Genomic DNA, 27,204 nt, shown 5'->3' on the forward strand with positions numbered 1-27,204 from the left:
GGTGTTGAGTTTGATAAGTTCTTTATAGGTTTTGGACACTAGCCCTTTATCTGATATGTCGTTTGCAAATATCTTCTCCCATTCCATCAGTTGTCTTTTGGTTTTGTTAACTGTTTCCTTTGCTGTGCAAAAGCTTTTGATCTTGATGAAATTCCAATAGTTCCTTTTTGCCCTAGCTTCCCTTGCCTTTGGTGATGTTCCTAGGAAGAAGTTGCGGTGGCTGAGGTCGAAGAGGTTGCTGCCTGTGTTCTCCTCAAGGATTTTGATGGATTCCTTTCTCACATTGAGGTCCTTCATCCGTTTTGAGTCTATTTTCGTCTGTGGTATAAGGAAATGGTCCAATTTCATTTTTCTGCATGTGGCTGTCCAATTTTCCCAACACCATTTATTGAAAAGGCTGTCTTTTTTCCACTGGACATTCTTTCCTGCTTTGTCGAAGATTAGTTGACCATAGAGTTGAGGGTCTATTTCTGGGCTCTCTATTCTGTTCCATTGATCTCTGTGTCTGTTTTTGTGCCAGCACCATGCTGTCTTGATGATGACAGCTTTGTAATAGAGCTTGAAGTCTGGAATTGTGATGCCACCAACTTTGGCTTTCTTTTTCAATATCCCTTTGGCTATTCGAGGTCTCTTCTGGTTCCATATAAATTTTAGAATTATTTTTTCCATTTCTTTGAAAAAAATGGATGGTAATTTGATAGGAATTGCATTAAATGTGTAGATTGCTTTAGGTAGCATAGACATTTTCACAATATTTATTCTTCCAATCCAGGAGCATGGAACATTTTTCCATTTCTTTGTGTCTTTCTCCATTTCTTTCATGAGTACTTTATAGTTTTCTGAAGATAGATTCTTAGCCTCTTTGGTTAGGTTTATTCCGAGGTATCTTATGGTTTGGGGTGAAATTGTAAATGGGATTGACTCCTTAATTTCTCTTTCTTCTGTCTTGCTGTTGGTGTAGAGAAATGCAACTGATTTCTGTGCATTGATTTTATATCCTGACACCTTCTTAAATTCCTGTACAAGTTCTAGCAGTTTTGGAGTGGAGTCTTTTGGGTTTTCCACATATAGTATTATATCATCTGTGAAGAGTGATAGTTTGACTTCTTCTTTGCTGATTAGGATGCCTTTAATTTCCTTTTGTTGTCTCATTGCAGAGGCTAGGACTTCTAGTACTATGTTGAATAGCAGTGGTGATAATGGACATCCCTGTCGTGTTCCTGACCTTAGCAGAAAAACTTTCAGTTTTTCTCCATTGAGAATGATATTTGAGGTGGGGTTTTCATAGATGGCTTTGATAATATTGAGGTATGTGCCCTCTATCTCTACACTTTGAAGAGTTTTGATCAGGAAGGGATGCTGTACTTTGTCAAATGCTTTTTCAGCATCTATTGAGAGTATCATATGGTTCTTGCTCTTTCTTTTATTGATGTGTTGTATCACATCGATTGATTTGCGGATGTTGAACCAATCTTGCAGCCCTGGAATAAATCCCACTTGGTCGTGGTGAATAATCCTTTTAATATACTGTTGAATCCTATTGGCTAGTATTTTGGTGAGAATTTTTGCATCTGTGTTCATCAAGGATATTGGTCTGTATTTCTCTTTTTTGATGGAATCCTTATCTGGTTTTGAGATCAAGGTGATGCTGGCCTCATAAAATGAGTTTGGAAGTTTTTCTTCCAGTTCTATTTTTTGGAACAGTTTCAGGAGAATAGGTATTAGTTCTTCTTTAAATGTTTGGTAGAATTCCCCTGGGAAGCTGTCTGGCCCTGGGCTCTTGTTTGTTTGGAGATTTTTGATGACTACTTCAATCTCCTTACGGGTGATGGGTGTGTTCAGGTTTTCTATTTCTTCCTGGTTCAGTTTTGGTAGTTTATATGTCTCTAGGAATGCATCCATTTCTTCCAGATTGTCAAATTTGTTGGCATAGAGTTGCTCATAGTATATTCTTATAATTGTCTGTATTTCTTTTGTGTTGGTTGTGATTTCTTCTCTTTCATTCATGATTTTATTTATTTGTGTCCTTTCTCTTTTCTTTTTGATAAGTCTGGCCAGGGGTTTATCAATCTTATTAATTCTTTCAAAGAACCAGCTCCTAGTTTAGTTGATTTGTTCTATTGTTTTTTTGGTTCCTATTTCATTGATTTCTGCTCTGATCTTTATGAATTCTCTTCTGCTGGGTGGGTGTAAGGTTTCTTTCTTTTTTCTCCAGCTCCTTTAGATGTAGGGTTAGGTTGTGTACCTAAGACCTTTCTTGTTTCTTGAGAACGGCTTGTACCACTATATATTTTCCTCTCAGGACTGCCTTTGTTGTGTCCCACAGATTTTGAACAGTTGTGTTTTCATTATCATTTGTTTCCATGATTTTTTTCAATTCTTCTTTAATTTCCTGGTTGACCCATTCATTCTTTAGAAGGATGCTGTTTAGTCTCCATGTATTTGGGTTCTTTCCAAATTTCCTCTTGTGATTGAGTTCTAGCTTCAGAGCATTGTGGTCTGAAAATATGCAGGGAATGATCCCAATCTTTTGATACTGGTTGAGACCTGATTTATGACCCAGGATATGATCTATTCTGGAGAATGTTCCATCTGCACTAGAGAAGAATGTGTATTCTGTTGCTTTGGGATGAAATGTTCTGAATATATCTGTGATGTCCATCTGGTCCAGTGTGTCATTTAAGGCCTTTATTTCCTTGTTGATCTTTTGCTTGGATGATCTGTCCATTTCAGTGAGGGGAGTGTTAAAGTCCCCTACTATTATTGTATTATTGTTGATGTGTTTCTTTGATTTCATTATTAATTGGTTTATATAGTTGGCTGCTCCCACATCAGGGGCATCGATATTTAAAATTGTTAGATCTTCTTGTTGGACAGACCCTTTGAGTATGATATAGTGTCCTTCCTCATCTCTTATTATAGTCTTTGGCTTAAAATCTATTTGATCTGATATAATGATTGCCACTCCTGCTTTCTTCTGATGTCCATTAGCATGGTAAATTCTTTTCCACCCCCTCACTTTAAATCTGGAGGTGTCTTCAGGCTTAAAATGAGTTTCTTGGAGGCAACATATAGATGGGTTTTGTTTTTTTATCCATTCTGATATCTTGTGTCTTTTGATTGGGGCATTTACGTTAACATTAAAGGTAACTATTGAGAGATATGAATTTTGTGCCATTGTATTACCTGTAAGGTGACTGTTACTGTATATTGTCTATGTTCCTTTCTGATCTACTATTTTTAGGCTCTCTCTTTGCTTAGAGGACCCCTTTCAATATTTCCTGTAGAGCTGGTTTGGTTTGCAAATCTTTCAGTTTTTGTTTGTCCTGGAAGCTTTTAATCTCTCCTTCTATTTTTAATGATAGCCTAGCTGGATGTAGTATTCTTGGATGCATGTTTTTTTCCTTTAGTGCTCTGAATATATCATGCCAGCTCTTTTGGCCTGGCAGGTCTCTGTGGATAAGTCTGCTGCCAGTCTAATATTTTTACCATTGTATGTTACAGACTTCTTTTCCCGGGCTGCTTTCAGGATTTTTTCTTTGTCACTAAAACTTGTAAATTTTACTATTAGGTGATGGGGTGTGGACCTATTCTTGTTTATTTTGAGGGGGGTTCTCTGCACCTCCTGGATTTTGATGCTTGTTCCCTTATTAGGGAAATATTAGGGAAATTCTCTCCAATAATTCTCTCCAATATACCTTCTGCCCCTCTCTCTCTTTCTTCTTCTTCTGGAATCCCAATTATTCTAATGTTGTTTCATCTTATGGTGTCACTTATCTCTCGAATTCTCCCCTCGTGGTCCAGTAGCTGTTGGTCTCTCTTTTGCTCAGCTTCTTTATTCTCTGTCATTTGATCTTCTATATCACTAATTCTTTCTTCTGCCTCATTTATCCTAGCAGTGAGAGCCTCTATTTTTGATTGCATCTCATTAATAGCTTTTTTGATTTCAACTTGGTTAAATTTTAGTTCTTTTATTTCTCCAGAGAGGGCTTTCATATCTCCCAGGAGGGTTCCTCTTATATCTTCCATGCCTTTTTTAAGCCTGGCTAGAACCTTGAGAATCATCATTCTGAATTCTAGATCTGGCATATTACCAATGTCTGTATTGACTAGTCCCTAGCCTTTGGTACTGCCTCTTCTTCTTCTTCTTTTTTTTTTTTTTTTTTGTGGTGAATTTTTCCACCTTGTCATTTTTGTCCAGATAACTGTATATGAAGGAGCAAGTAAAATACAAAAAGGGTGGCAAAGGCCCCAGGAAAATACGCTTTAACCAAATCAGAAGAGACCCCAAATCATGGGGGGGGGGGGAAGGGGATAAAAAGAGGTTCAGAAAAGAAAAAAAAAAGAAACAATTAAAAAAAGAAAACAAAGAAAAAATATAAAAAGGAAAAAATATATATATATTAGATAGACTAGTTAAAAAACGTTAAAAAAGAAAAGGGTAAAAGTTAAAAAAATTTAGCAGCAGAAGAAAAAAGTTGAAAAGAAAAAATAATAAATTAACTGCAAGACTGAAGAATCTTGGGGAGCAAGCTATGAGTTCCGTGCTTTGCTTTCTCCTCCTCTGGAATTCTGCTGCTCTCCTTGGTATTGAACCTGCACTCCTTTGTAGGTGAACTTGGTCTTGCCTCAATTGTTGATCTTCTGGGGGAGGGGCCTCTTGTAGTGATTCTCTCAAGTGTCTTTGCCCCAGGCAGAATTGCACCATCCTTACCAGCGGCTGGGCTGAGTAATCCGCTTGGGTTTGCTTTCAGGAACTTTTTCCCCGAATGCTTTCTGTAGGGTTCCGGAGGACGGGAATGAAAATGGCGGCCTCCCAGTCTCCAGCCCGGAGGAGCTGAGGGCTCGGGCCCCACTCCTCAATGTGTCCTGAGAGAATAGCACCCAATCACTCCTGTCTCCCTGGCCTCTGGCTGCACTCCAAGCTCACCCAGACTGTGACCAGTTCAAGGTAACCCTAAGCTGAGAGCTCACTCCTCAGCTCTGTCTCTGTAGCTGGCTTCCCCATTCTAATACCTGCAAGCCCTTCCCCATTCTAATACCCAATCCTTCTGTGACCCTGCAGGACCTGGGGCCACGCTGACCCCACATGGGCTTCACCCTGGTTTAGCCTCTGGAGCAATGTCCCTCAGCAGAACAGACTTTTAAAAGTCCTGATTTAGTGCTCCATTGCTCTGCCACTTGCTGGTAGCTGGCCCCTCCCCCCCATGGTTTATCTTTCTGTCACTTTGGATTCACTTCTCCGCCAGTCCTACCTTTCAGAAAGTGGTTGATTTTCTGTTTCTAGAATTACTGTTCTTCTTCTTTTCAATCTCCCGTTGGATTTGTAGGTGTTTGCAATGTTTAGATAAGCTATCTAGCTGATCTCCTGCTACCTGATGTATTATCAGCCTGCTACTTCTCTGCCATCTTGACTCTGAATAGCATTTCTGTACTCTGCAAATCACTAGAAAATTTTTAATTTGAAAGCTATTGTTTATAATGTGAAACAACCAAAACCAACAAAACAACAAAACCCAACAATACTTAGGATTGTATCTTACAAGAGGTGGTCATGAACTTTATATAAAATGGCATAACATTTTATTGACAATCTTTGGAAAGAAATATGTTCATATTTAGGATGGCTCAACATTAAAAAAAAAAAAGTCAGAATTCCCCATCGTTGCAACATTGTAAACCTGCTCTTCTTTCTCCATCAATCATTTATAGGGAGTTGAACTCACCAGATGGATTTCTAAGTGACATACTATGGAGCAATGGGAGAAGATGCACTCCTGCTGACTATGTATCAGAGGACCCTTAACAACAAGGATGCAGGTAGTGTATGAGAAATAATACACTTTTATACATTTTAGCTTCATTTCAGCCAATAATTTTGATTCTTAATTTAGTGTCATTTGTTGTATTTTGGAATATTCTCTTGGTTTCCATATTTATCCACATTATTGTGAATTATAGCATAATTTTACATGCCCTCATAAAAAATATATGTATTTTTGCCACCCTAGGGACACATTGTACCTCAGCTAGGAAAACCTGGAGACACAGCCCATGTTTCCTTTACCATTCTTTCTTTTGTGTACTTGTAAGGTGACCCTAGACCATTGGGGTGGGGCACGTGTACTCACTTTAAAGTAACCGATGTTGTTCTTGACAAGTTGCATGAGTCAAAGCTTTTCAGTACAGAAAGAAACTTTCTGGCATAGAAGGAAAGCAAGAATTGTCTGGTAATGTTAAGAATGATATTACACAGATTTCTATTGCTGCTGTAACAAATCATCACAAACTTAGTGGTTTAAAACGATGAATTTATTATTTTACAATTCTCTAGGTCCTAAGTCTGGCATGGGTCTTACCAGATTAAAATCAAGGTGTTGGCAAGGTTACATTCCTTTCTGAACACTTTAGGAGACATTCTATTTCCTGGCTTTTTCCAGCTTCTAGAGGTTACTCGCATTTTGTGGCTTATATCATTTTATTCCATCTTCAAATCCAGTAACATCAGATCGAGTCTTCCTTATATCACTCTAACCTCTTTTACCTCCTTTTCTAACTTTTTAAGGACACTTGAGATTACACTGGGCCCACGTAGATAATCTAGGATAATGTCCCATTACAGGGTTCTTAACTTAATCATATCTGCAGAGTCCCTTTCACCACATAAGGTCACATTTTCTCAGGTTCTGGGGATTAAGACATGGACATCCTGGGGGTGAGTTGGGTGAGTGGGCTGTTTAACGTCACTTCCTGTCCCCTTCACCTGCTCATTCTGCTCTGGCCACACTGTCACACTCCAGAGTCAGTACTCATTATTCCCGTAGTGTAGAATGCTGTCCCTTTCAAGGCTGTCCCCTTTAATTTGCTCACATCTCTGCCCAGATATCCCTTCCTCAGAGGGCTGGCCTCTACCTGAAGTCCATTCTGTGATTTTCAACCTCTTACTATGTTTCATTGTTCTCCATAGTGCTTCTCACTACTCTCCGGCTTCCTTTCTGGAAAGTAAGCTCCTTCTATATAACTGACTTGATCACTTTGGCTCTCCTGTACCACCCAGTGTCTAAGCCAGTGCCTGGCACATAAGAACTCAAGTAAAGGCATGAATGAATCAATTTCTTACTTTCGTCTTTTACTTCAGTGAGCTGGACCAAAATGAAATCTCTATAACTCAAACTATCAGTTGAATTCAAATCGAAGTACAGAAAGCATGACCATTACACTTAGATATTTCACTGAGAGTGCTATTTGAGTATATAGTCTAAGTAACCAGATTAAGACTAACATCAGTTAAGTGTGAACTCGATGTTCATCAATGTTATGTTTCTGTGAATGCTCCTATTATTGGTTATAACTTTTGAGACTAGAGATTGATCATAATGATGACAGTAATAATTACTATCACCTTTATTGCCTTCTATGGAAATGCCTGGTACTAAATCCTTTACATGGATTCTTTTATTTAATCTTCTCACTCCATGACATCACAGAGTGTACACATTTACTGTTTTGTTTACCCCAGAAAATTATTTCCCCCTACTCAACACTTCTTTTGGGAAACTACTTCTCACTTCCACTGAATGGTCCTAGAGGCAGCCCATTTACAGTACCCCAGCTATGCATGGGCATGTGACCCTGTCTGGGCCAATCAAAGTGGGGGTCTGGAGGTTGACACATAACCTCTGTCAAACTGATCAGAATTCTTCCCATGATTTTTTGGACTCAGGCTGAGAAGAGAGCTTTCCTTTTTCTCTTGAGTCAAAAACTGCCAAGGATATGAGCCCACAGCTTCCTGTGGTCTGTGGAGAAGTAAATCATCAGAGAAAATGGAACAAAGATTAGAGTTGAAAAATCCTCACTTATACATTATATATTTTTTATTTTTCCTGTTTTACCAATGAACAAACATATTTCAGAACAGTTAAATAATTACCAGAGCTCAAGTAGCTAGTAAATAGCTAGTAAATGAAGGACTCTGACCCTAAGTCAGCCTAACTGCAATAACCATCTTTTCTTTCCCTTTGCTGTACTATGTCCTGGTACCCCAGATTCGTTAAAGATAGCTACTCTTGCCCTTCTACCTGGTTTCCGAAAACACACAGCAGGAAAAATTCATGCTCTGCAGTACTAGAAGGGGACATTAAAAAAAAAAATCTATACATCTTATATTCTGATACATTTGTTCCCTTGAGGCTCAAGGACTCGCTAGAATGACAAATATGTTCTATATTTTGTACTAATTCCACTGGAGTGGGAGTGGCTTCTTAGACCTTTGTGTTGATAAGGATTCTGAGGCTTCATCTTGGCTAGCAGAAGAAGAAGTGGAGGAAGTGGAAGAAATAAGCTACTCATTATCTCTATGCTTCATAATGTTTGATAATTTGGATGACATTTTTGGAACAATTGAGCTATAAATTGTAGCCTACACCTTTTTCAGGGAGTGGTGAAAGAAAGGCTCATTATTCAGTTCAAAGAATGTTTCAGTTGTTGGTCAAGGGCTCACCTGTGTTCCAGGCCAAATACCTTATTTATCTCTTCTTTATCAAACACCTTTTACAAAACTCCCAGACAGCCCTATCCCACAGGGGATAGGGGCAGCTACATGACCTGAATTTTTAGATTCTAGAACTGAATGTCATTTATTGGAACCTCTCTTTTCTGGTGAAGGGGTGCTAAATCACAGCCACCCTGAAAAATTGTCATGCGCTGGTATTGTTGAAGGTTTTCTTACAATCAAATTGGGCCTCGCATTTTGTTGGGTGGAAGTTCCATTTCTTCATCTTTGGTCCAAGTTACTTAGCAATGGCCATCAAACTATGCACCCACCATATTGTTTTGCATGTTTGACTAGAACATTGACAGATTAATAGGAAGGGTAAATAGCAGAGCACAACTGCAGGGGCCCAGTGTGGGGTGGCAGGATTGACTGCTCTGGACTTTGTTGTGTTTGCTCAGAGGAAGCCACAGCAAAAGCCTGCTGGGAGGAGGTGACCCGGGTCACAGGCGTTTGTTTCTTGTCTCTATAGAAAACAATTGTCTTCTCAATGGAAGATAGCTTTTTCTGAATCTACATGGTTCCACTGAGGAGGAAGCATTTGCCATTCCAGGGTGCTTGCTAAAACACACACATACAGATAAAAGGCCACACAAAAGTTCAAATTTACTGTATTTCCCCCGAGAATCCTTTGTCTGATGTGAACCAGCCTAACTTTGGAAAGTTTATCTAGAGGGTCTCTAAACCTTCACTGCTTCATGGTTAACTCCCAATATTTGATGTTTGTAAAGTTTTTATGAAGTTTCGAAATGATCCAACCACCTTTCCACACCTCTGATTGATGAGTGTGGAATCCATTTCACGTTTAGCACTGTTGACTTTGTAGACTCTGGCTTTGCTGGAAAGCTATTTTGATCTCGAAATTGTTCTATTTGGAATTAATATGAGTGAAATATGTAAATGGTGAAGAAAAGTCTACTGTGCAAATTTGAATCAACCAAAAGTAGTGTAGTGGATCTATTTAAAGGTGTGAACTGTGTTTCTGGTTGATAGATTTTGTTTGTTTTGAAAATGGCTGATTTTATATTTGCAGAGTTTTAGGAGTTTTTGGAATCAGGTTTATTTCTAATAGAAGAGTTCAAAGGGTTCCACACTGATTTTTGATTAGTATTTCTTGATCTTTCTCTGTGTTTCTCTCCCTAATACATAATAATATATATTGCAAATAAATAACATGTAATCATTATTTTTGCTATATACATTATATCTATATTCTACCTACCTACCTATCTGTCTATCTAATCAGCCAGACCTTCTTCTGGATTTGGTGGGAAAGAGGTGTGAACAGGTGGCTCTTTAAAATTCCTCTTTTTGGTACTTTAATTAATTTTGCTTTGTCATGCTCAACTGCCTGTGAACTCTATTCCACCATCTCTCTCCATCTTCACTTCCTTTTCTCTCTTCTTCACACTTTTGCTTACTTTTCTCTTCTGCCTTCCATCTCCCTAGAGCTCAGATCTTGGATATTGTATGGAAATGTTACTACTGGTGGTTTAGTGGAAGCCATTTTAATTCCTGGCTGTTTACTTCAGGTTCCACCGAGTTATATGTACCTCGTCAGCAGAAACCCACCATGTGGGGAAAACACAACTCAAAAAACTCTGAGGAATAAAAATTTTCATGACACTAAAAACTGGGATCAATCTGAGAATGAAGAAAAAACAAGGCAGCTGCACTTCTATGAGAAACACTCTTTTATGGCATTAAAATCCTCTGACTCTGTGCTACTCCAAGCATAGTTCTTGTCCTTAGGGAGCTGACAGACTTGGGTTGAGGCATGAGGACAGATCATTATTCAGGAGAGTTATAAAACAGCATATCCAGTGCCATGGTAGAGTGACCCCAGGAGGCTGTGACAGGCACAGAGGAGACACCAACTCTAATTTCTCAAGATACAAGAAGATGCATGTATAATTGTTTGCCTTTGTATTGCAGCTTAATTTAAACTCCTTTGCAAGGCATAAAACAAAGCAAGAGCAAATATTTAGTTGATACCTGTATTGTAGACACATGATAAGCCTTGGGGAAAGAGCACTTGACTGTGGATGTAGAAATCACATCTGTCACATTCTCTGTGTAGGGTGTGAGCCTGACACTGATCCTGGGACTCCATGAATAACTGTGGAATGAATAGATGCATGACACAAAGCCCAAAGACCTTAATTACCAGTTATCAGCTGTGTAATCTTTAGCATGGCTGTGGGTCTCTCCAAGTGTCCCATTTCTTTACCTATCAGATGACTCCATAATGTCTGCCCATGTTCCAGTATGATCATAAAGTCAAGTCCTATTTATTGAGGACCTACTATGTGGTAGGTACTAGTCTAAGGATTTTCATGTGTTTGCTCATTTCATCTCCACAATAAAAATATGAAGAAGGTAATACTATTAACTCCAATTTACAGATGATTATGTGTCATCAGTTTTTTTTTTTTTGGACTATAAAGTCCTTTATCATTTAAATAAAAAGCATTGCCATTAATATCGTTCATATTTCCAAAACAAAAGCATGGGAATAGTCTTCTAGGACGTCCTATCTCTTGTCTGTGACTCTCTGGCTGTCCTACACTCAATTCTGACTGGGAGAATATTTTTGATATCCATTTTAATTAAGGATCTTTGGATCATAAAGAAGTGAAAGCATTTCAAATTTTCAGGAAGATCAATAGGTCTTTATTTTGAGTGTACATGTTACTGGAATTGGAAAGCCAATTCCCAGAATGCTAGCAGGACAAGCTGCCATGCGAAGGGCCAGCTTCTCTTTGACAGAGCACAGGGCCTCTGCTTCCCCAAATGAGCCCTCCATTCTCCTTTCTTTTCAGTGGCATCTTTGTTTTTTTCACCATTGTTCTTTGTCACCAAGGCCCTTCCAACTCCAGTGATGCCTCAAAAGATGGGTTACTTCCCTGTTGTATTCATTCTAGTTTATGTCTTCGGTCCAGCATATTTTCTCATGCAAATTCACCTCACAACTCTTTAGTCACCAGAGGGTCTGAACAAGGAGCAAGGAGGGATCAGCAGTGTTCTGTGCCCTTGAGCCTTCTGGGGGCTGTGGCTGGTTCCTTTCTAGAAGGAGAGGAAAAAGGCAAACCTGAGACGGACATCTGTCCTTCATCTTATTCCTGTCCAGCAACTGGATCTAGTGTGAACTGAAGCATCAATTTTATTGTTTGCTAAATTTACCCAATAGAGCTTTTTTTGCAGAGTCTCACATTACAAAGGAAAGAGGCGGATAGAACTTTTTCTTTTATTAGTTTCAGAGGTAGAATTTAGTAATTTATCAGTTGCATATAACACCCAGTTCTCGTTACATCAAGTGCCCTCCTTAACATCTATTACCCTGTTACCCCACTCCCCACCCACTTCCCTCCAGCACCCTCAGTTTGTTTCCTAGAGTTCAGTGTCTCTTAATGTTTGCCTCTCTCTCAATTTTCATCTTATTATATTTTTCCTTCCCTTCCCTATGTTCATCTACTTTGTTTCTTGAATTCCACATATGAGTGAAATCATGTGATATTTGTCTTTCTCTGACTGACTTATTTTGCTTAGCATAATACCTTCTAGTTCCACCCATGCCATTGCAAATGGCAAAACTGCATTCTTTTTAATGACAGAGTAATAACCCATTAAACACACTCTCCCCCCACATCTTTTTATCCATTCATCTATTGATAGAGGTCTTGGCTCTTTTCATATTTTGGCTATTGTGGACATTGCTACTAGAAACATTAGGGTTGCATGCAGCCCTTTAAACAACTGTGTTTATATCTTTTGGATAAATATGTAATGGTGCAACTGGAGGGTCATAGGGTAGCTCTATTTTTAACTTTTGAGGAACTTCCACACTTTTTCCAGAGTGGCTGCACCAGTCTGCATTCCCACCAACAATGTAAGAGGGTTCCCCTTTCTCTGCATCCTCACTGACATTTGTTGTTTCCTGACTTGTTAGTTTTAACCATTCTGACTGGTGTGAGGTTTTGATTTGTATTTCCTTGAGTGGTAGAACTTTTAAGGATTGTTTCTAACTGAAAAAAAAAAAAAATTAAATGAAAACTTTGGTTTTTAACCTGTCGTTAAATAAGAAAATGGTCTTGGGGTAATGACTTCCCAGATTTTAAGTCCAATTAGAGAAGGTGCAATGATTTTGTAGTGTCTGTGTTGTCAACAATTAGCAACAGGTTATGTAATTGATTTGATACATTACTACCTACGTTTTAAAAAATGGAAAATAAACAGAAAAGAATAGGGGTTAAGGTGCTGTGTACTTGAAGGTATTCATTGTTTCTTGGCACTTTTATTGCAATAATCTATGTGTGGTCGTGTTCATTGGTCATGGTGGAAGATGCATTTTTAACTATGGGATGTGACCAAAAGATCTGAAAAGTACTGATAATGGTTAACACCTGAGTCTGGGGTCCTGTGGTTCCTGGTTCAAATCTTGACTCTACATTTTGGAGCTATGTTACTTTGCCTCACTGAACCACAGTTCCCTCTTCAGTAAAATGGATTAAGAATATTAACTCATGCAAACAAGATGCTAAGGTAATGCGGGGAAAGTGTTTAGCATAGCATTCAAATAAATGGTAGCTTTTTAAAAAAAAAATTAAATTGACCTCTGCTAATTATTACTTGATTGAATGTGGAAAGTTTCTGGAAATTCTGTACATTCAAGATGTGGATAGGCATCAGGAACTGGGAAATTGATGGCAAACAAAAAATAGCACAGAAAACATTTGACATTTTAATGTCATCTGGAAAATCCATTTCTAGGCCCCTTCGTGTTCTGGGTGAATTTAAGTCTCTTTTTCAATGCAACCATCAACAATATTCATACTAAATATTGTTACAAATGCCCCCAATCCAATCCTCAGAGATTTTTGGAAGTAAGGTAGGGGAAATGGTAGTTCATGGCCTGGTGAGGAAAAGGAAGAAGTGGAGAATAGTTGTCTTAGTCCATCGGGGCTGTTATAACAAAATATCACAGACTGGTGGATTGTAAGCAACAGAAACTTACTTTTCTCAGTTCTAGAGGTTGAGGTCCAAGATCAGGGTGCTGCCATGGTCGAATTCTTGTGAGGACTCTCTTCTGGGTTATGGACTGCTGACTTCTTACTGTGTCCTCTTGTGGTGTGAGGGGACTTCTCTGGGGCCTCTTTTATTAAGGGCACTAATTCCATTCATAACACTCCTCACGACTTCACCACCTCTCAAGGGTCCCATCTTCTAAAACCATCACACTAGGCATTAGGATTTCGACATATGAATTTGGGGTGTGGGGGAAAGTCACAAATATTCATAGCATTAATGAAATAAGATGGGGCTATTTCAGGTACTTAGTGGTGTGCGACAAATGCTTCAAACATATTGTCATAAAACAGCAGCATTCTATTATGCTCATTAATTGTGTGAGCCAGGAATTCAGCCAAAGCACAGAGGGATGGCTTGCTTCAGTTCCATGATGCCTTGGGCATTAGCTTGGAAGACATGAAAGCCAAGGTTGACTCAAATGACTGGGTGCTGGAATGGTCTGGAGACTTCTTCACTTCTCTGTCTGGCATCTGGGCTGAATGACTTGAAGGCTAGGTTTAGGTAGAGCAGTCAATCAGCACATCTATTTGTAGCTTTTCCATATGATGTGAATTTCTTCATCGTATGATGGCCTCAAGAGTGGTCAGACTTCTTACGTGGTGGCTCATGGCTCCCAGCACAGGTATTCTTAGCGAGTAAGGAGGAGGCTGTATTGCCTTCTGTCACCAGGCCTTGAGCATCATGTGGCATCACTTCTCCTGTGTTCTATTAGTCAAAGCAGTCACAAGCTTGTGTAGATTCAAGGCGAAGGGCCATAGAACCACCTAGCATCAGGAAGAATTTATGACTGTTCTCAAGACATGACAGGGTCAGATGGAGAAGATGTTTGAATGCAGAAATTAAAAGGTGCTTTTAGATGGGAAAGGTGGTATTACAGAGAGTCTTCAGTCAGGCCATGACTTTCATGTTCTTGTCATAAAAGGCAAGAAGGGAGGCAACTCAGGATGAAAGACAAAGAGGCAGGAAAGTGTCATTCGTATTTGATTTTAGATTGTCACTTGAGATATTTTCAGAATGGACTGAGTTTCCTCCTGACAGTTGGCTCTATTTAACTCAGAAACAAATTTGAATTTTGGGACCCTTCTTCTCCAAAAGGACCCTGTGGGAGATGTGGAAGTTGATGGTGAACTGCGGGGTGCGGGAGTAGCTGTCTTGTGCACTGCTGTAAAGATGTGGACAATGGATGGGGAGGAAGTTTATCAAATGAGCATCAGAAGTCTCTTCTATATCTCCATCTCTGCTTTGCAAAAATGGGATGGGAATTAGAGCAATTCTCAGTTTCAATTCCAAGTTCATCACTAAATGTTTGCATGACCCTGGACAAACCACTTCACCTGGTGGATCATGTGCTCTGTGAGGTCACTTTCAGTTCTCAGTGACTGATTTCATCCCTTCCCAAATGGGCCAGATATGTTAATTTTATGAGCAAACCAAGCTATACATAATGCATTTTCTATCTATAAACTGAAAAAGTCACTTTCCATCTGTAATTTTGCCTGTCAAATGAGCACAGATTAAAAACTGAATGTGGCTGAAGGGCATTAATATGGGACTCCTGTTCTGTCTAATGGCTGCAGCTTTTCTGGAAAGCAATTTGACTCAATTTTATGTACCAAGTATGTTGACATGTCCATATCTATTGATACCATTCATCTCTTCTGAGAATCCATCTTAATAAAATAGGGTATGAGACCAAGATTTCTGTACAAAGATGGTCCCTACAATGTATTTATAGTTATGTAATAATGGGAGCCACCGCTGTGGTCCCCTAACAGGAACATTCTATGACTTACAGTGCATACAAACAATGATTTTAGGTGACTATAAGAATCTAATTAAAAAAAAAAAAGGATTCATTCACAATAAAGTTGCTTACAGTAATTAAATTCTGGACAGAAAAAGACTGGAAGAGGGCACCTGGGTGGCTCAGTAGGTTAAGTGTCTGCCTTTGGCTGAGGTCATGATCTGAGATGGAGCCAGGCATCCGGCTCCCTGCTCAGCCAGAGTCTGCTTCTCCCTCCCCCTCTGCCACTCCCCTTGCTGTGCACTCTCTCTCTCTCTCTCTTTTGCATGCACATGCTCCCCCCCCCCTCTCTCAAATGAATAAATAAATAGTCTTAAAAAAAAAACTGGAAGGAATGGAGTCAAGATGTCTAGATAGAATTATTGGTGATTTTGTCCCCTTTTGAGTTGAAAATCTTCATAATCAGAAAAGAAAATGAGTAGTATTGATAGATGTCTTTTATGTATTTTTTTTTTAAATTTCTTTTTTGTCTTGCTCTTGACAGAGTGCCCTAAAAGAGAGCTGTCAGAATTTGAGTCTTCGGAACACCAAGCCTTCTTCCTGAACCCTCCCCAAACTCCTTGCTCCCTCTCCCATCCAGCTGGGCTTCCCTCCCTGGGCGCTGGCTCTGAGGTTGTAAGGTGGGGGAAGCGGGCAGGACAGAGGTGTCCAGCAGGTCCAGTGGGGAAAAACGTTTAGCAGCGGATCTGTGAGTGGCTGTGGGAGACTTGCAGGCACCAGATAGCCTGTGGGCATGCATGTGGTCTCCCTGAAGGAGGCCTCAAATCTCTGCAACTATTAGCTAGATTTTACTGCAGTAAATTACCCTTGCTCTGCAAGAACATTAACAAATTACCATGAAAATGCTGTCCTCACCAGCACAAATGTCTCTCAAACACTCACTTCAGTGGTTTTTTTTTTTTTTTTTTTTTTCTGCACTATAAGATTCACTTGTTAGTTCTACAGAAAAGGGGAGCCTGAGTCTCATAATTTGCACTTTGGGTGAATTCATCCTCCCCCTCTTTTTTCCCCCATAGGGTTTGTTTTCGAAGCCGGCTTCTAGACGCTTGTAAAAGACAGGAGCAGTTCTGTGGGCACTTAAAATGGGGGGAGAATTCCAAAGTTGGTGCCTCCTGTTACACACCAAGAATGAGGAGATTGCCTCTTCGTCTGAGTGAGAGAGGTCTGAGTTAAGATCAGTGAGAATTTTACCCATAACACTCTGATTAGGAAAACCCCCACAGTTTACATTCTAGAAGTTTGCTCTCTGGTGGATAAAATTACTTAACCATTCTATGAATAACTATCACATGCATTACGTTTACAGTTCTTTGGAGAATAAACACCTTTCTTCACCCAGGGAATCTTAAGCTCTGTAGAGGGTAAGTCTGGGATTCAGAAAGGCAGGCCCCATTTATGAGGAGGAAGACCATACTTTGCACATCAACTCCTCTCTGAATGCTAGCTAGAATTTTAGGCTTTTCTGAACATTACATCTCATTAAGAAGTAAAAGCTGGCTTAAAAAAATCAGAAGGGTGATGAAATAAATAGCAGGTTATGAAATAAAAAATAGTATTCAAAATAAACATTTATAGGTTGAACTTCTGTTACCAATTAAAGTTTTATTCTATAAGTGCAATCATGTTCAGACATAAGTTATTTTGGGGGAAATGTTATATGATTTATTTTGCATTTTTGAGAGTTCTTGTTTTTCTACCCATTCCACCCCTTGAGACTAAGTTAGAATTTTTACATGGCATTTCAGAAACAATGGCCTTGGAAGCCAGTTTTCAGTTGTGAGAGTCAGGTGTCTGAGAGAGAAAAGATCCTTTTGAATTCTAAAGACTTTCCTAGCAATAATGTTGGCAAAGTGACCAGAGCTTTATCATTACAGAGTAGATGGATCCTGGAAAAATTATCTGGCAGCTTCCTTCCAGATAGACGAGAGATAGAAAGACTTTCTAAGCTAGGGAGAGGGGGAAGGGGAGGGCTGATGAGATGTGGAAGGGAAGGCCCAGAAGATGATGGGCTGTGAGAGAGAGAGAGAGAAAGGAAGCAAAATGAAGCAGCTCTCATTTGAGAGGGCTGTAGGGGAAGTGATATCCTCAGTAAGAATCTGGGTTCAGATAGAATAGTCTTCTTAATGTGTTCTTCTAGATCAGCATCATCAGTTGAGAACTTGACAGAATTCCAAATCTTTGGACCCCACCCCAGACATACTGAATCAGGACTTCTGGGATGGACTCAACGACTTATATGTTAACAAACTGGTATTGGTTAGGTATTGGTGTGTAACAAATTATGCAAACCTCAGAAGCTGAAAACAATGGATATTATCTTTCAGTGTTTGAGGGTCTGGAATCCGGGAACATTAGCTGAGTGCCTCTGGTTCAAGGTCTGTCATGGGGCTGTGGTCAAGCTGTTGGTTGGTCTGCAGTCATCTTGAAACTGATGTAGTCTTAGAAGGGATAAAAAATGACTTCTGTGTTCTATTCTTAAGAGGTGGGTCGTGACTTCAGCTCACATTGGAGGGTATTACACAATGTATGAATACTAGGAATGAGGGATCATTAGGGATTATTTTAATGGCTGTCTACTACAAAGTTCTCCAGGAGACCCTGATGCACTTCAAGTCTGAGTAACACTGAGTTACAGTAAGAGGTCAAGAGGACCATTCAGAAAAAAGTCTGAGAATATAAGGAATTTTGTACACCATGGATTAGGGATTCCAGAGGGCACAAAGAAAGGACTTAGGGTTGTAGCTTTGAAACATTTTTGATGGTGTCCCACATTAGAAAATATATTTTTCATCCTTATCTCAGTAACACACACACACACACACACACACACACACACATGCACATCCCTGCCCCCCCAGCTGCACATAACAATATTAATCTCATTACATGTGATGTATTTCCTTTTCTACTGTATCCTGTCTTACTCTTTCATGTTCAATCCCTTTGCATTGTACTCCATTCCATTTTCTCTAAATAATTGGTGATTGTATCCCACTAAACTGACCCTATGATATGCCAAGAGGTCATAATTAGCAGTTATAAAATATTTAGGAGAGTCAGGGAGAATTAGAAGATAGGATCAGAACAGAAAGCAGATCTCAGTGAGTCTTGATAATCCTGGCTGATGCTCAGGCACGGTGCTGAGCATTCTATATAGGTATATATCTGTATATATCGTTACATATATAACGATATATATATTGTATATACTGTATATATTGTTATATATATATCGTTATATATATAAAATGATATATATATATATATAGATGTATATTATATATCATTCTATTACATTTGGAGGAGCAGTTTCCTTAATACAAGGGGAAACTGAGGCACAAAGAACTTAAGCACTTTGCCTGATTTCATAGAGCAGGCAAGTGACCCACCCAGGATTCGAACCCGCCAGCGGCAGCTCCAAAGGCTGGCTCTTCATGATTACCACCTTCTTGCTCAGGACATGGCCTGGACCAGGGGGAGGTGAGAAACAAAAGGTTCATGCATTGGTTTTTAGGACATTCTCCACTGATGGACTTTTGTGAGTAATGTGATCAATGACCCTACAACATCTTTGATAATACTTAGCCATCACACTGACAGTGCTTTCATGGATGTGCAGACACCCCTAGTATTCTTCAAATCAAGTCGGGTCCATTGGACTTCCATGCCTTCCATGGCAGAGTTTACCAGCCTGGCTCCCTCATAGTAGGTAATGCCCTTCCTAATGGCAGCAATACTTTGTCTTTACCCAACGAGTTTGCTTTCCTGTATTTTAGTCTGGTAGACAAGCTCTGTGTGTGGCTTTTAGGGGACATTCCAGTTGGAGTTGCTAAAGAAGGCAGCCTACAGTAGCACCCTATTGTGTGTTGTGGTATTAGGAGGGTACTTTGGTTTCTGGCTGTAAACAATGTTTCTTTGTCTGGACTTCAGGCCATCTTCCATACCTTGTCAAAAATGGAAATAACACCCAGCTTTCTAGATGATGTGTAGATGGATCAGCAGAGCTAAGTCTTAAACTCCACTGTATCTACTCAGGTTCCAGACTAAGCAAGCATGCAAAAGATTTGGACAGTATGAATGTGACTATTTCTCTTTAAAAATCTTACATTTGCATAACACTTTGCAATTTCCAAAGCTTGTTTTCATATACTTCTTTTTTATAATCCTTAAGAGTATTTTAAGATTAAAAAGGGGTGGATAGTTTTTTTTTTTTTTTTTTAAGATTTTATTTACTTGTCAGAGAGAGAGAGGGAGGGAGAGAGAACGCACAGAAGCAGGGAGAGAGGCAGGCAGAAGGAGAAGCAGGCTCCCCACTGAGCAAGGAGCCCTGATGTGGGACTCCATCCCAGGACCCTGACCAGAGCAGAAGGCAGATGCTTAACTGACTGAGCCACCCAGGCATCCCCAAGGGTTGATAGTTTTATAACCAGTTTTCTGTTTGTGGAAATGGAGACCCCAAATGTTAAATATATCATATGAATCCTAGATGTGGAAAAGTTATGTATGTATGTATGTATTTTAAAAATTTACTCATTCATTTATTTGACAGAGAGAGAGGGGGAGTGAAGGAGAGGGAGAAGCAGGCTCCCTGTGAGGCTTGATCCCAGGACCCTGGGATCATGACCTGACCTGAAGGCAGATGCTTACTTAACCCGCTAAGCTACCCAGGCACTCCTGGATGTGGCAAAGTCATTTAACCTAAGTCTTTGTTTCACAAAGGAGGGAACAAAAGCCCAGAGAAGTCAGGTGGCTTGTTCAGGGTCACACAGCTAGTAAGGGCAGAGTTGAATCAAGAATTAAAGTCTCCTCGTCTTATCACAATCTGCTATTGCTAATCTAATTTCCTGAACGTAAGTGAAGACATGGCAAATATGGTATCATTTATGTCCACATGTCTATAAGTGTTATGGAAATGTTTTATAAATGCAAAGTGCATCTGGAATGCAGTCTTTGCATATTTCTCTAATCAGGAATGTATTGTTCAACTTCTTCAGAGACCTAAAATTTCCAGACTTTAATTTGTAAGCTCATGATATTGTCTGTCCTCTACATGGACGATGCAATGCAGGATTATGTTGTTAGGGGATTATGAAGAGCTATTTGTCATCTTCAAAGTAAGGGGAAGCTCTGATGTGGCTTGAAAAAAAAGACACTATTGTTAATTGTCTGAGCTAAGTGGCTGGATTGTGGGCAGTTTTTGCATTCTCTCTAAGCATATGTTTGAAATGGCATATTTGCATTTAAGTGTGAGAATATAAAATGAAATTTCATCGTAATGCAGTGAATGTGGTCCTAAAATTATATTCTTATAAGACAGATTGCTTCATTGGAGGTTAGTGGAAGACAGTAATTTTAGTCGACCTGTCACAAGGACCGCGGAAGTAAAGATCCGTTTAATGGTGTTTTCAACAGACAGGATATTGCACCAAGGAAATACCTAAATGATCACAAGTGTCACTTCCTAACATACCTTGGATCTACTCATGCCAACGACAAGAATTTAAGTTTGTTAGAGGCTAGGAACCAATCGTCAATTACCTGATCTCCAAATTCACATTTAACATATGTGCATTCACTCACATGTATATATTTAGCTCCTCTAATTTACAGGTAGGACTTTCTTACTAAAGTTTGCTTATAAATAGGTTGTTTATTTTCCACCTGGAAACATGTACTAAGTGTTCAAAGCTGAGCTCAGTCCTGTGGGTAGGCTCTGAAGCCAAACTCAAAAACATTTGAAAACAACACTGTAAGGGTCTATTTAGCCAGAGCGGCCCCACCTCAGTTGAACAGCCATTTTGTTGTTTATGCAGTAAAACTTAAATTGACCCTGCACCCCCCAGAGGAACTTAATTAAAAGCAAGTCCAGGAAACCAGTTCCAGGTAGCAAAGCCCAAATACCAGGGTGGGTCAGGTCAGGTGGAGATAACAGCCCAAATGCAGGGATGAGTCTGGTCAGGTGGAGACATCCAATCAGTAGATCCCATATATTGTCTCCCTAGCTACCAAGGAGTATGGGCCCTGCCTTTTGGGTGCCAATTCTGACCAAGGTGATAGGCTAGTTCAAATGTCTATTATAGGGTAAATTGTTAATTCAATTGGTCACTTATGTGTGACCTAGAATGACTGTGCAGCTTTCTCTGTGTGTTACAATCTCATTCGCCACCTGTGTGTGGCCAGGCCCAACCACATGGCCTTTGCTCTATAAAAGTTAGTCTGTGAGGCAGGGAGGGGGTCGCTCTCTCTGTAAGGGGCAGCCACGACCGATCTGTTTGATGGTCGGTTTGATTCTTGATGCTTGGCGCGAAACAAAGCTTTGCTTGACCTTTGTTCTGTATCAGTCTCTCTCCTTTGACCATGGACCCATTCTTGGGGGACCCAACAACACTGCAGCTCCCATGGCATGGATAGTAATTTCAGTAAGTCTCAGATCCCAGTCCCCAGGTCCCAGTGCCCCAGGCTCCAGCACTGGGTCTTTTTTCACTGAGCTGGCTAGGTGCTAATCAAATCTACTCCTGCTCTGGAGTGCACAGTGGGACTGTAATTTCCAGCCTCACTTGCAGGTAGATGTGGCCTTGGAATTTGTGCTGGTCAACAAGATGTGAGTGTGGAAGCAATTGATTCCATGCCCAGGCTTGGCCCAGAAAAGTCTCCCAGGATTTCCTATATTCTTTTCTTTTCTGTTCACTAGCTGGAAGAGAAGGTCCCCAAGTCTCAAGGGGCTCATCCAGTAGAGGTTCCTGAATGATTGTGTGGAAGGCTGACTGTTACATATCTTCAGGGATTGTCAGATATGCAAAAAATAAATTTCAATTGTGTGAAGCAGTTGAACTTTTGGGATTTATGTCTCATAGCAGTGAGTGTTAACAAATACTCTTTTATGAATCCTGTGCCCACAGAGTTAAGCCACTTTGGTCTGAGCTTTTCAGGAAGACGGGATGGCTTAGGGTACAGGAAGCTCTCAAGGTAGCTGAGGAGGAAGGCTTCTTGCAGCAGAGGTATGGAGAAGGACAAGGGTATCAGGGTCCTCAACATTGGGTGAAAGAGTGTCCTCTAGCTGTGGCAACAGTTTCAGGTAGAGCAAAGGCAGTGTCTTCAGCATCTCTGTGCATTGCTTGCTTCATGTAATATTTCTTAATTGAGAGATTGGTGCTACACACACACACACACAATCACTTTTTTAAACATCTAAATTTTAATTTAAGATTGTGTCAATATCTGGAGAAAATGTGAAACCTAATTAGGAAGCTGTGGTTACTATAAGAATTCCCCTCTCTGATCTGTTAGGAGGCCAAGCATGATAGGGATACTGAAGCCCATCCTGGGAGGCAAGAGACTCTTCTGATGGCTGACTTTGGCTTGAGGACTCCCAGGCCTTCTAGATGTATTTTCCATAGACTGTGTGGCAGTATAGGAAGCTTCCACCCAGCCTCCACTCTTTTCCTTTCTCCTTGCCTGCAGGGGTCAGACTTGTTTCTCCCCATTTTTTTCAAGAGTCATTTCCCCTAATACTTTTCTTCATTGTTTAATCTGTTGTGGCATCTTCTTCTTGGAAGATCTGAACCAACACAAAAATCATTCTAATCTGTTTGGAGGTATAAAAAGGGACCAATTCTCTTAAAATGTGAGGGAGCTGTGGTTGTCTCATCTAGTTCCCTGACCAGGTGTGACTCCATTGCAGAGCACGACTTGGCCCTTGAGCTATAGATGGCATCTTGGGCAGAGACCCCTGTGGTCCACTCAAGAAACAGGACCAGAGTCATTAAGAAAGAGAATTTTTGCTTTTAGGTCCAGGGATCCCTGATGGAGATGGGAACAATAGAAAAGGAGGAACATAGACTAAGACCTTGCTCAGCTGGATGTTTTCCACAGGGATCTCTTAGGATTATTAAATGGAAATCCATTTCTGGTAATATTTTCATCCCAAAGAAAGGACGATGCTCAGACACTGTAAGAAACATCACAATCTGGTAAGAGGCAGAGCTGGTATTTGAACCCAGATCTCAGTGTCACTATTTGTTTTACTCTTTCTAATTTGCCACATGCCTCTTTTTAGAGAGCAGTTTTGCTGTGAAATCTTGAAAAAGCACTGTCTGTTATCTTTCTTACAGGCTGATGCTAGAAACCTACTAGTTTCAGAGTCTGGAGAAGGAAATGCCTCCTCCCATGGTTGTTGGACTCACCCCCGCCCCCCATGTCTTCTTTATGTGAAATGTCTCATAATTAAAAAGTACAGATTCTATACAGACACAGAAGCTTTTCAGTATAGACCACATTTCCAAAAGTGGTTATTATGCATGGATGTGCTTGGAGAATTAGATTTCTGTGCTCTTGACTTTAATTGCCCTGTCTAGATATGTGATTAAGCTTTTGTTCTTTGTTTCAAGATGACCAGTCAATGGAGTTGTGTGGTTTTCATTCTATCTGAAGTGCAGTTGGAGGACAGGCAACTGAGCCCGCTGCTTTTCCCCACTTCTCCTTCCTAGTTGCTATGATTATTATTTCAATATATTCAGGTCTTATTAAACACCAAGACTGATATAAAATAGCACTACACTATGGCCAATTTTTTAGCTATGTGAAGTTTTATTTTATTTTTTTTAAAAAAGTCATACAGGAAGATAACAAAGACTGAAAATTTTACTTGTGCCTTTACCCCACCCCACCAAGACAGAGCATATAGATGTAAAGTTTGTGGGAAGTCGGGGCAAACATAGTTTAACACAAAACTGTAGGGCCCTGTCTTTGAACATCTGTTACTATGGCAACTGATTTAAAAGCTTGAAAGATCAGGTTTTTTAGGCAACTTAACTAGATGTTTTTGAAAGTATGGGAACTAAAAATATTTAAAAAACAGACCCTTGTAGATCCCCATTCAGCTGACCTGGCTGACACAGCAGTAAGACATTGTTGTGACAACCGGAGAGAATGCACAAAGGAATGTGGCTCATAAACAACAGCTCCAGCCAGGAGAGCTAGCCTGGGCACTAAGGCGGCCATTTTCTCTCTGTTTTCCAAGAGATGGTCAGCTGGGCGGAGCTTACAGACTGCCGCCCCTCCCCCTCCCACTACAGCAGTACAAGGGTGCTATTCGCTTCATCTTCTCTGCACCTTTCAGTCACAGATGAAGGAGCCAGCTGACTTTCTCATGGGGCACAAGCATGGAAATGAGAGAAGTGAACTTCCTCAGAGAAACACAGTATGCATCTTGGAGGTACCTTCTGTGGATAACTATGCTAAATGTGACTTTCTTGGAGGAATATGATACAGAAATTGAGACTTACCTGCATGTTCATTTGGAATTGCAAACTACCAGAATTCTCTCTGTTCCATCTTATGCATAGGTTCAAAGTAGAAAGTAAACAAATAACAGTTTCCAGGGACGACAAACAAAAGGGTCCAAGTTCTATGAACACAGTTCTTCAGCCATACTGGTGAACACAGTAACTGAGGAAAGATTACAAAAGGAAGAGGAAGCCTCAGGGTCATGCATCCTTCTCTCTGTGTCACGAGTGGACCATTTAGGCTTCTTAGAAAATTGCATTTTTAAGATGGTAATTGGTCAGATAATCTTTGAGAAGTCTTTTCATCATTCTTGTGAATTTTTCAAAGCAGATTATATTACCTTAAAACTCAGACCAAGAAAACAGAAATCACAAGTGACTGGATGAAGGATTTTACTAGCTTATTAACTTACTGCATAAAGTCACCCATAAGAAACATCCTTAAATCTGCAAGGAATTTCTGTTTATTTATTTACTTGAGAGAGAGAGACTCTTGAGAGAGAGAGAGGGAGAGAGAGGGAGAGCAGGAAGAGTCGGGGACAGGCAGAGGGAGAGAGATAATCTAAGCCTGCATGCCCAAGGTGGAGGCTGATGTGGGGCTTGGTCTCACCACCCTGAGATAGTGACTGAGCTGAAATCAAGACTCAGGCACTTAACTGTTTGAGTTACCCAGGTGCCCCTGTGAGGAATTTCTAAAAGGAAAGAGAAATGGATAAATTCAGACTTAAGAGGAAAACTACACCTCGATTTCCAAGGTCTATTGAAAAAACAACCTCAGTCTTCAAGCAAGAATTGATTTGTAGAGAAATGTTTGCAGTACCATGTAACTAACTGGGCAAGTGTCAGAAGAAATATCCGGTTCAATTTCCAAACACTTACTTTATGTTTTGCTGTTGGTTCTTTTCTCACGTATGCTGTGTTTTACTGTTTGCCTGAAGAAAATGGTGGCTATGGAGTTAAAAGTCTGCTTTTCCTGGTATAGTGAAAATGGCAGCTCTCAAACTCTGGACTTTTGAACCCAAACATTAGTGAACTGAGGCAGGAATGAAATGTCTTTGTACTGATCTTTGACAAGATTTGAAAAATCCCTGTTGTTTCCAGAAAATGTCCTATAAATGTCAAAAGCCATCATATTCAAAGGGGCTGTGTTCTAGAGTCATCAGCAACAGCAACATCTAGTCGGCAAAGAAGAACACATAAGTCTGGGATTCTTAGTGAAGTTTATCCTGGATAAAGTAAAAAGGAATATTGTACAATAGATGTTTTTAATAGAAAATAAGTAGATAATTTTAAATATCTCTTATTAAACTCATAAGTACTTACTCTAAGCTTGACAGGTTAAAAAGTAACATGCAGATTCACATCTTTCTTTTCCCTCTTTCTAAGGAGATAATAGGATGAAAAGATCCATGGGCTTATCCTTAAGAGAAAAATCAGTGAAGGTAGAAAGAGGAACCTCACATCTTAGGGGATATGAGGGAGGAAGGAGAACTCTCAGACAGTGTGAAGAGGAACAGAGAAGAAAGGGCCATCCAGGATGGTGGAAGGAGACCTGAATAGTGGGAGATCTGTATGGTGCGGACGAGAGTTTATTTGAGGAAGAAGAACAAAAGACTGCATAAGCAAAGATAAAAAACAATGGAATATTACTCAACCACAAAAAGAATGAAATCTTGCCATTTTCAATAACATGGATGGAACTAGACAGTATTATGCTAAGTGAAATAAATCAGAGAAAGACAAATACCATATGATTTCATTGGTGTGGAATTTAAGGAACAAAAGATCACGGGGGGGGGGGGAGAGGAAAACCAAGAAACAGACTCTTAACTATACAGAACGAACTGATGGTTACCAGAGAGGCAGTGGGTGGGGGGATGGGTTAAATTGGTGATGCGGATTAAGGAGGGCACTTGTGATGAGCACCAGGTGATGTATGGAAGTGTTCAATCACTAAATTGCACACCTGAGATGAATATTACACTGTTTGTTAATTAACTAACTAAAATTTAAATAAAAACATAAAAAATTTTTAATAAACATTGCTTTGAACCCAGGAAAGGTTTATGATGGACATTTCTACTTATTCCATTCTTCTTTGAAAATTATATCACTCCAGAACCATAGTATAAGAGCCACTTTTTTGTATGAGTAATTCAGATGAATTTAATCCAAGAAACATTTGTAGGTGTGAGAGACTGCTATGTGTGTACTCAGTTCATCATTTTGAAATAGAAGTCTCCATAGCTTCCTTTTACATGGTTTTTCTTCCTAGCCTCTTTGCTATGTTATCTGAAAGATAAAAAGATGAGAAAGACAGTTTTTCTCTCTGAGAGCTAATAATGTAGTAGAAGACTTGTATGTTCCTTGGTGTAGCACTACTATGATTGTCAGCGACAGTTATGTATATATGTATATATATTTGTATATGTATATATATATATATAAAATAACAGTTATATGTAAGTGTTGTTCTA

The 27,204-nt window shown here is 39.8% G+C and overlaps 1 protein-coding gene across 9 annotated transcripts in view; it reads left to right on the forward strand.

The window, feature by feature from the left end:
* Positions 1–27,204, forward strand: part of C6H12orf42 (chromosome 6 C12orf42 homolog) — a 158,269-nt gene that overhangs the window by 17,839 nt on the left and 113,226 nt on the right. For 7 of the 9 annotated variants that reach the window (XR_009404994.1, XR_009404996.1, XR_009404997.1 and 4 more), the window contains exons 3-4: positions 4,783–4,951; positions 5,713–5,820. Coding sequence is in view for 1 of the 9 variants with exons in the window: in XM_059404637.1 (XP_059260620.1) it covers positions 5,815–5,820 (6 nt within the window). In the remaining 8 variants the exon portion in view is untranslated. The remainder of the gene's footprint in view (positions 1–4,782; positions 4,952–5,712; positions 5,821–27,204) is intronic. The other 2 variants (XM_059404634.1, XM_059404635.1) reach the window with 1 other exon arrangement.

Source organism: Mustela nigripes, chromosome 6 (genome assembly GCF_022355385.1).
Source record: "Mustela nigripes isolate SB6536 chromosome 6, MUSNIG.SB6536, whole genome shotgun sequence".
In the NCBI taxonomy this organism is placed as follows: Eukaryota; Metazoa; Chordata; class Mammalia; order Carnivora; family Mustelidae; genus Mustela; species Mustela nigripes.